Genomic DNA, 10,807 nt, shown 5'->3' with positions numbered 1-10,807 from the left:
ATATATATAAATAACACAATTTACCATATATCAAGTCATAATTTATTATTAAAGTATCTGTTCATAAATGAAACTGCATGTGGGGTATGTTTTCGAATATGCGGCTGGGCCTTCGCAAGAAAACGTTTCAAACCGAAGCAAACTTAAAGTCTCATTCAAAATGCAAGAATTGCCCGATGACATACCAACAAAGCTGATTTATTCACACAACTGTAAACAAGGAGCCGTAAGAGCAGTCAGATTTAATGGTAAACTTCATAGATTAATTTAATAAACAAAGAACATCTTTTAGTTCGAAACAATCGTCCCAGGTTGGTTCGTACCCACGTAGAAATTGTGAACTGTAGCACTTCGTCATTCGTCAGGGCCAAAACACTCTTTTTAGCTCATCTATTTTTTGAAAAAAAATTATGAGCTATTGTCATCACCTTGGCGTTGGGGTCGGCGTCCCGTTAAGTTTTGCGTTTAGGTCCACTTTTCTCAGAAAGTATCAATGCTATTGCATTCAAACTTGGTACACTTACTTACTATCAGAGGGGACTGGGCAGGCAAAGTTAGATAACTCTGGCGTGCATTTTGACAGAATAATGTGCCCTTTTTATACTTAGAAAATTGAAAATTTTGGTTAAGTTTTGTGTTTAGGTCCATTTTATTCCTTAAGTATCAAAGCTTTTGCTTTCATACTTGCAACACTTACTAACTAATATGATAATAGGTGCTACCTAATTTACAGGCAAAAGCTTATTTGATGTTTGTTAAAGATAACACGGGTAATATATGTCTGAACATTATCTTCTTCTTCTTCTTTTATAATAATGGCTATGTTCAATACTGATACATTATGGCCATGCGTGGGGGGTTAAAAAGAAATACAGTCCACTCTCGTTATCTCGACATCGGATATCTCGATATTCTCGTTATGTCAAAGTAAGCTCAATGTCCCAACTTTTTCCTTCTTTATCTATGTAAATAAACATCGCATATCTCGATTTTCGTTATGTCGAATAATTTGATATCTCGATATAAAATTTTGTCCCGAGTCCCGATTTTACATGTATTTACTGTGGTTTATCTCGAAGTGCGAATAATTGTTCCAGTGTCGGCAAAAGGTGAGAATCGTTTTCTTTGATACCTCACCGTCCCGTTTCGCCCGGCTGCTCCCGATACTGTGCAGTAGGAAATTAATCCGTTAATTGCATCAATAATCACACGTGTGTTATGTAGTTAGCCATTAACACTTGAGTAAGGCCCGTCACTTAAACATCATTTAACTGCAATTAATAAACAGCTTGCCGAAAGGCCGAAATACTAATTGTTTTTGCAAACAACATTCCAAAATACATTGAGTTATATTTTTACTAATAATCGATTGAACTTTGCATTTCAAACTACAAAATGTTCATGTACAGTTCAGTATTCCGGAATGTGATTTACGCATGTTCAGATGGAAAACCCTCGTCTTGATTGGACGTCAATTGCATCATAACTTTAAATAGCAATATTACCGGATGTTTTCTCGACAGTTTAGAAATATTATAACCGCATGTGTTCATGCAATTCTGTAATACTTAAAACAACATTTTAAGCATTTAAATAGCAAAATCAATCGTGCCTCGTAAAAACGCTCTTATATCAGGTAGAGAGTATTATGCCACACGGTGACGGCTTTAGTTACACCACTTAACAGGTATTTATATGTTAAAAACAAGGTAAATTTTCGTCTCATTTTTCCTTTGAAAACGCCTAATCGGATATCTCGAACTCTCGTTATCTCGATATATTTTCTTGTTCCCGTCGACTTCGAGATAACGAGAGTGGACTGTAGATTGATAGGTTTCCCGATATACTCAATCAAATCAGGAAAATCCTATCAACAGTGGTAAAAAAGGTGCAAAACCTAACACCTTAAGCCCTTAAGACTTATATATATACATATACAACTGTGCATGTGGTGAGAATATTAGTCGGGTTAAAAACAGGATAAAAGCAGAATCATGTGATCTAAGGAAGGAACACTGATGTAGACAGCACTGATTTAAATCCAGGGATCGTATCAGCGCTGACTTCATAAGATGGAAGTGTGTTCCATTGTACAACTGTTCTTGGAAAGAACGAAAATTTGTGGCAATCAGCTGTACTTGGTGGTACACTGTATTTGGTATGCCATGTGATGGTGATGGCGTGAGTGTCTAATGTATGGAGTGAGATAGTGAAGGGGATTGACATCAACATGATTATATACTATTTTATAGAACAAAATGAGTCTAGCTTGTTGTCTTCTTGATTGCAAGGTATTCCAATTCAAATCCTTAATTATATTTGTGATTTTTTATCATGCAACAAAACATTCAATTTCTTTACAAAACAATATGTAATTTAGCAAAGTAATAAAATATAATTTGTTTAAATCTTAAACAAGTTTATGAAGCTATGCTCTTTGTATAGTAACCCCTTGTACTGTTTTCAAACTCTTAAACATGTATTTCCTTTTTTGTTTCCATTTTTCAAAACCATGTTAGAATTAAAAAAAAAAAAAAAAAATCTCGCGAAACTGTGTTTTATCGATGTTTTCCATATGCAGGGATGCCATTTATGTTTTAGGGCGAGATTATTTGTAAAACGATTTTATTTAACTTAAGCATAAAAAAGAAAGGTGCCGTACTTCATTATTTTGGTCCCATGTCTAAATCATCGACAACGTAAATGTATCCCCTGCATATGTAAATGAAAAACATTTTGTACTTAATTAATGTTAATAAACATATAAATACAACAATGCTTGCGGGAGTGTTTGCGTCTATCTTGAAAGAAGTGCATAGACCTCATTCACTGCGCAAAATTACACAGAGCAGAAATATCACCTTTGGCTTTGGACACAATACTCTTTGCATATCTTCCGCACTGTTAGAGCTTATGCCATGAAATGTGGTAAACTTATTGTATTTTTCTGAATCCCCAGGAATTAACAGTTGGTAAAAACTATGTCTTATGGCATACACAGATTGAACATTACTAGGTTGGTGCTAAGGAGAAAATACTAGTAGCAAAAATTTAGGTTTATGATGACGACCCACAGCATAAGCTTAACGCTAAATATATGAGTGTACCTGTCACTTTATGTGTGAGACAAAAAATAAACAACAACATACTTATTATCACGAATTTACTGTAATCAACAAGACTTGTTTTACCAGTAAATAATTTACCAAACCATATTTAAATAAAATATAATCAAATATTTTTCACCTGAATTTAATTACATTATTTCGTTTATTTTCATTTCATTTAATTCATTTTCATGTTTTGAAAGTAAAGATATTCAGTCATTATGGAATGTGGCATTAAACATATAGACAGCAGCTGCGTATTGCATGTGAATGAGGCAGTTTCCACATGAATATGATTATAAAATAACAACCCGATTATTAAACTGCATGTACATCCCAATTGATTAAAGTCAAGTTTTTGTATGTTCAAGCTCATAAACAAAATAACACATTCAGTATGTTCATTTATACCCTTATCTTCTCGCCCTTGTTTCTGTGCACTCAACACATGTAGTATTAGACACACTGTTATGAGTTTGCATATATTCGGTAAGTTCATACCACCCGTTTGTTAGTTAAAAAACACGCTCAGTCAATGAGTTGACTTTATCAAAGATGTAGAACCAAAAAAAATACTCCAATCATCCAGTACGCCTTCTATGAAGAAATAATAACAAGCAGTCATCAAATAAAATGAACACCGTATCCTACACGTTCGCTTCTTATATGGTCTTCAAAAAATTAATCAGAGACAGTTGACAAGACTAAACTTCTGCTTTTCGCTTATTTACAATTTTTTCAAAGTGTCAGTATAATGTGCAAAATAATAACTGTAATACACAACATGGTCTCAGGTGTGTCAAATGAATTTTTAGGCAAGGATAATTAATTATAGGTAAAAGTTCAAGTGTACAACACACTCTTTTGTAATAAAAATATTGCAAAGTGTGCTTCTGGCACTGCATTATGCACATTTATATTTAAGCAAAAATTAACATCCATTTATATAATAAACAAGAAATCTTATACTTAAAAACAACTTAGTAGATATTGTTTAATGTACAATGTATTACTCAAAGTCATCATCACACAATGAGACAACACAATGGTCTCTAAACAGAGTGTGCTTTTTAATTGTGTCATACATTTTATGAATTAATACTAGTAATAGAAATACAGAAAAAAACGTCTAGAGCTGCCTGGGAACTATCATTTTTAATATCAACAATTCATTTGACATGCCTGATTGCAAATTGTTAATTTCAATATTCTTTCACATTGTTTTCACACCTGATATTTGTATGCTGTATATTCTTTTTGCTTACAAACATACAGAGTCTCTTCACAATAATTGCGGTTTCTTTACAGTCCACTAACGTTGAACATTACAGAGTCACAATTGTTAATGTTTCAGTCCCGGTTAAGCTTTATAGGTCCAGAATTGCTTCGTTGTTGAGTACAAAGCACGCAGTCAGTTGTGCTCAGCAGAATGCTGCATGGAATGTGTGAAGTCCAGCATTTGACAGAGCAGCTTCTAAAAGAAAATCAAAAAGAATCCATAAAATGTACAAATGAATTAGTCTATTTCCAATGTGTATGTAAGCACAGTTTGATTTTTTACAGTTTGAAACAGTTTGGTACGAAAAAGATCGAGTATGAGTCGGAGATGCAATATTGTTTACAATCACAACGTAACTTAATACATCACAAAAGAAAGGGTCTTTAGAATAATCACGTAGAATATACTCAAGAAATAACTCCAAAACTTAATAAAATGATAACTTTTATGTTCCATTAGTTTGACTGAATAATAATGACCTTAAATTATGTGCCGAAAACAGTTCCCATGTTATCAAAGTTAATCTTTAGTAATATTATATAGATTGATGTTTTATGTAACCAAACGCAATATTTTAATTAAATAATGACTTACCAATCGAGTGCATTCCATTAATTTATTAAATTTCAACAATGTAAACATCCACCAGAGTATGTCAGTTTCAATTTTTACTTCTTAATGACGTATTGACGAAAGCAGTGACGTCACACAGACATGTATAGTTGTCGACGAAAGAAACGCGGCCGTTGATGTTGTGAACAAATTAAACTTTTAAACAATTGTTTATTTATGTAAAGGGATAATATTAACTATAGAATATTGGGTTCATTGAAGAAGTTAATTCGAAACTAATCTTATTCGGTATTGTAAACCGGAAGTACGCAAATAATTTAGATGGGTTATCTTTTTTATGATTTTGTTAACAGAATCTAGAGCAATTTTCAATTTGCAATGCATTATGGGAAACAGGATGTGTCACACAGGGAGGCAAACAGACGTATTTTGATCGTAGAAAATCATAATACAATAACATAGAGTACGATTCGCTACTTAATAATTACTGTCATGCCGTATTATTTCATGAGGAATGCATCTACATGTCATATAGCGTTTGTCGAAGTGCCTATGTTCTCCAGCGCTCTATGATTTTCCATCGCGAAAATAGGTGACGGCAGAAATTATTTGACTTGTATCCCTATACGGTAATGTCTCTTTGTATTTCAGAAAAGTGATACAAATAAACGGTCAACGCTCGCTTTTGCCCGCATCATAAGGGGACTGTGCAGGCAAAGTTATGTATCTCTGACTGGCATTTTGACAGAATTATGTGCCCTTTTAATACTTAGAAAATTGAAAATTTGGTTAAGTTTTGTGTTTAGGTCCACTTTATTCCTACAGTGTCAAAGCTATTGCTTTCATACTTGCAACACTTATTAACTATCATAAGGGGACTGTGCAGGCAAAGTTATGTAACTCTGACTGGCATTTGGACGGAATTATGGGCCCTTTATACTTAGAAAATTGAAAATTTGGTTAAGTTTTGTGTTTTGGTCCACTTTACCCCTAAAGTATCATAGAAATTTGCTTTCATACTTGGAACACTCGCAAACTATCATAAGGGTACAGTAAAAGGACAAGTTGCATAACTCTGGTTGTCATTTTTACGGAATTATGGCCCTTTTTTGACTTAGTAACTTTGAATATCAGGGCTCAACATTAACAGTTGTCCGATTGCCCCTGGCAAGTAAAAGTTGGGTCCGGGCAAGTTATTTTATAATCTAGTTGTCCGCCCGGGCAAGTGCAAAAAAGAACTAAGAAAAACGTGTGTTTCTGTGGTTAAATACCGTATTTTTCGGGGTATAAGTCGCGACTTTTTTACAGGCAAAAGTAACATGCGTCGTATGCTCCGGAGCGTCTTATGTATGTACAAAATCATTTTTTCCAAAGTCAGAATGTCAAATTTTTAAGTCAGAATTGCATAAATCCGCGAGTTTGATAACCATTTCCGGTATTTTGTTTCGCTGTTTTTGTAACCTTATATTATTTTACACCGAGTCGGTTACACACTACTAGCGATACTATTGGGGTACTATACAGTACTGTAACATAAATTAAACAACGCAACAAAAAAGTAGTCGTCTGCTAAATTTATTGTACGACGTTACGTTCTTCGTGTCAAACTGATAACGCGGCCCGTATCAGCGTTGATTGCGCAATGCAATATACACACTCCAAGAAAGGCCCCGAACTGTTGTTTGTCAATTGGGTGTCAATTAACGACTTAAATTGACTGGCGCATAATAAGTTTCTGTGATCACATTATGAACAGCCATTAAAATGTGTGAATTGCTCAAATTGCGCAATGCAATATACACACTCTAAAAAGGGCCCGAACTGTTGTTTGTCAATTAGGTGCCAATTTAGGGCTTCAATTAACTGGCGAATAATAATTTAGTTTTTGTGATCACAGTTTGAACAGACATTAAACTGTGTGAATTACTCATAATACTAAGACTTTATAAATATGCAATATTTTATTGTAAAAATGAATAAGATTCATCAAACCAAACAATTTGATATTGGTTAGCCTGTTACACCACACGTCTGCACAAGATTATCACGATACAAATATTTAGCCCTTCTCATAACAGACCTCATTTTAAAGCGAGATTATACGATTTTGTCAAATATTTATTAATTTATATAAAATGTGTAAAAAAACTTATTAAACATATATTGCAATTTAAATTAAAATAAAAGTTAAGAAGAGCATGTGAATCTAAATTTAGTTTAACGGATCATTTTACTTTTCTTTGTTCTGTTAGAAAAGCGCGCGAAAGTTAGCGTGGGTCTATACACTGTTGAAGAAACAGCAGTGTAGCAAAGAGAATGCTGTATCTTTGACGTTACGATCATTTAGGTAGTTTATTATTGAAACAGGTAATGTTCTGTGTACTGATTTACAGGAAAATCTGGTCAAGACTGGATTTAATTTTGGCTATTGTGAAATATGATCAGCAGTGTTTAGACTGCGATAAATGGCAAAACAGTTACAAAATGTGCGAATGCAACGGCTTGCGGATATGGTCAATTATTACCGGTAATACATTGTTTTGAATGACGTTTTTGTTTAAACTAATGCTTTCAAATAAATTTAACGGAGAAAATATATAAAGACAATGAACATGTGAGAGGACAAATGAAAGCATCGTTTTAAGATGAATCTTCTATCTGAAATAAAACACGAAAGAGGATTAAACATTTAATGGATTAACATGAATGAATGCATATTTGGGAATATTTCATGATGATTTATGTGCGTCGTGTACGCCGGAGCGTCTTATGTATGGAAAAAAATTAAAAATTTGTTAAAAAATAGGGGGTGCGTCTTACATTCCGGTGCGACATATACCCCGAAAAATACGGTAGTACAAATAATCACAAACGATTTGCCTAATGCACGAATTTACCTTGGCAGTTGTTGTTTGCGGAAGTTCGAACTAACTAAGCATGGCTTGCATTTCCAAACTTATTTTTAGAAACACCGTAAATGGCTTGGGATTCCAAACATCGGCTTTCAAATGCTATTGTGTCTATCTTTTTCATTACTATTCAGTTACAAATAACATCGTTGGTTTTTTCAGTCACGAAGAAAACGACTATAATTATAACTATATAAAAACAACAACAAATAGCTTCGGTACATACATATTTCATATTTTGTGACATACATTTTCAACAATCTTTTACTTTACGTCAATTGACATTTTTGTTACGGTTCACATGTTCAATGTTGTTTACAGAACTGTTAGCAGACGAGAAATGTCTAGTTTATTTAGCTTCGGCTTTACAAGTAACTTTAAGTCTGAAAAATCCAATGAAAAATGCACAGAAAAAATCATCCGAAAGTGCCAAAAAGTGCGAATTCAAACGAAAATGCAACTTTTTACCATAATGGAAAAGTGAGTTTGAATGGTTGAGATATGATGAATCGTTAGGAGCAATGTTTAATAATCAAATATTGGCACAAATCTACATTTAGACTTTAATTAAACTTTAATTACTGTAATAATTTTGTTAAATGTGCAAAAATAAAAAAAAGGTTTTGTGGTGTATCATTTTGATCTTTATTAAAACAGATGAGGTTTACAGTTAATGGTTTACAGTTAATGTGATATTTCATGTTTTGGCAAGTGGCTTTACGTTTAGGGCAAGACGATTTTCTAAGTACTTGCTGGGCAAGGCAAGTTGGTTTTTACGTTAATGTTGAGCCCTGAATATATGGTTAAATATTGTGTTTCGATCCACTTTACTTCTAAAGTATCAAGGCTATTGCTTTCAAACTTCAAATACTTTCATGCTATTATGAGGTTACTGTACCTGGCAAGTTGAATTTTACCTTGACCTTTGAATGACCTTGACTCTCAAGGTCAAATTATTAAATTTTGCTAAAATTGCCGTAACTTCTTTATTTATGATTAGATTTGATTGATACTTTGACAAAACTACTCTTACCTGACATACCACAATAGACTCCACCCAAACCATCCCCCGTGCCCGATAATTTCGCCCTACGAGCCCAGAAAAGCAGACCGGAAAAGCGAAAATCAAGCCGCCCGATTATTTTTGCTAAGGCATGCTACCGCCCACAGGAGATTAGCAAGTTTATTGTTTGTTGTTTATCTAACGGTTACACAATTTACCCCCCGCACTAATCGTTAATTGACCGTGACAAAGCAATCCCTTAATATTGGTTGCTATAACAACACACTCGTGCTTCTTCGCGCGTGCCGTAAGTTGTCAAATGATAACATGATAATTATTGACTATCCGATAATTGCAGGTTTTTTTTGGCAGATTAAAGAAAGTCGGCAAAAAAAATTTAAGAAAAACAAAATTGATAAAAGGTCTATTTCTGTTTGTTAATCCACCGATAATTACGAGTATTAAACACCCATCTTATATAATCTGGAATCACAGGTCATTTTTATGCTAACAATATATAATGAAGTGAAACTCCAGCTGCTGGAGCAGTATTGAATTCTCATAATACACAATTAGTTGGTCCTTTATTTAAGGCAAGTTACCAATTGCCAAAACAGTACAAAACAGCACAATACAATACAACATACAAAACACATAAATGAATAAATCTGGGGTCACCGCCTTGGAACGGTCAATGCAAAGCATTGGGGGTTTAAACTGGAATCACAGGTCATTTTTATGCTATTAATATATAATGAAGTGAAACTCCAGCTGCTGGAGCAGTATTGAATTCTCATTATACACAATTAGTTGGTCCTTTATTTAAGGCTAGTTACCAATTGCCAAAACAGTACAAAACAGCACAAAACAGCACAATACAATACAACATACAAAACACATAAATGAATAAATCTGGGGTCACCGCCTTGGAACGGTCAATGCAAAGCATTGGGGGTTTAAACGGGTTAAAGAGTGCTCAACCTCACACTTGGCCCAGCAATATTCATAATACATTTACTTGTAAATAAAATTTAACCTCATAGCATTGTAACTCAAATTAAACAAAAAATAAAAGGGAATTAAAACGCATTCAATTTAATTACCATTTAATTACTCAATAGTAGGAAAGATACCAGAGCAACAGAGTTGCAACTTTTTGAGGCACGATGAAATGAAACTACTAACAATTATCAACTACATTCCTTCTTTATAGAAAAAGATTTAAGAATAAAGCTTCATGAAGTTAATATTTCAGATAATCATCGCGCACATACACTACGCGACCCGTGATTTTTGCCTAATTTGCGAAGTCAAGGCGGGCATTTTCCTTTTTGGGTGGATAATCACCGCGATTTCACGTGACTCGTCACTCCGACGTCGCGCGAGAGCAAGATAATCTTTGTGCTACAGTACAGCCAAAGCGGCACAAACATAATCCGCGGCTACGCCACGGCCAGATTATTAGTCCGCGGCGGCCGAATCGTGTGTTCACGCGGCGTATCGCCGTGGCACTCGGCATCGATCCGCGCAACGACGCCGAGTCTGTATTAACCTCGCGTACTTTCGCGGAGTAAATCCGCCGCATACGTACGCGGCGGATCGAGTGAAAAGATATCCACATACGTGTACATACATGTATGTGTAGCATAGCATTAATTACGCGCAACTGTTTATGTTTCGTTCGATTATCATTGTTAAATTTGTAATCCGAAACACACTTCCGAATTTTAATGCTAACGCGTCCTTTGGCAAATTCTAGCGTCAAATAAACAGTGCTAAAATATCCTTTGTTTCATAAAAAGCGCGCGAAAATTATGCAGATATGTAGAACTTCGTTTGGAAAGTTTGGGTGTATTTTGTGTTGTATTTACATGAACATCACGTCAGGCGTAAATCGTGTGTTCAGTGGAGAAAAAAAACGCCCAGATTAGACGTT

At 34.4% G+C, this 10,807-nt stretch overlaps 1 protein-coding gene across 2 annotated transcripts in view; it reads left to right on the top strand.

Annotated features, from left to right (window-relative positions):
* Nucleotides 1–87: 87 nt before the first annotated feature.
* Nucleotides 88–10,807, top strand: part of LOC127862132 (WD repeat domain-containing protein 83-like) — a 173,580-nt gene continuing 162,860 nt past the window's right edge. For both annotated transcript variants that reach the window (XM_052401127.1, XM_052401126.1), the window contains exon 1: nt 88–248. In XM_052401127.1, coding sequence (XP_052257087.1) covers nt 161–248 — 88 coding nt within the window. In that variant the 5' untranslated portion in view covers nt 88–160. The remainder of the gene's footprint in view (nt 249–10,807) is intronic.

The sequence above is a fragment of the Dreissena polymorpha genome, chromosome 16 (assembly GCF_020536995.1).
Source record: "Dreissena polymorpha isolate Duluth1 chromosome 16, UMN_Dpol_1.0, whole genome shotgun sequence".
In the NCBI taxonomy this organism is placed as follows: domain Eukaryota; kingdom Metazoa; phylum Mollusca; class Bivalvia; order Myida; family Dreissenidae; genus Dreissena; species Dreissena polymorpha.
Note: the sequence above shows the minus strand (reverse complement) of the source record. Positions and strands in the feature narration are given on the sequence as shown.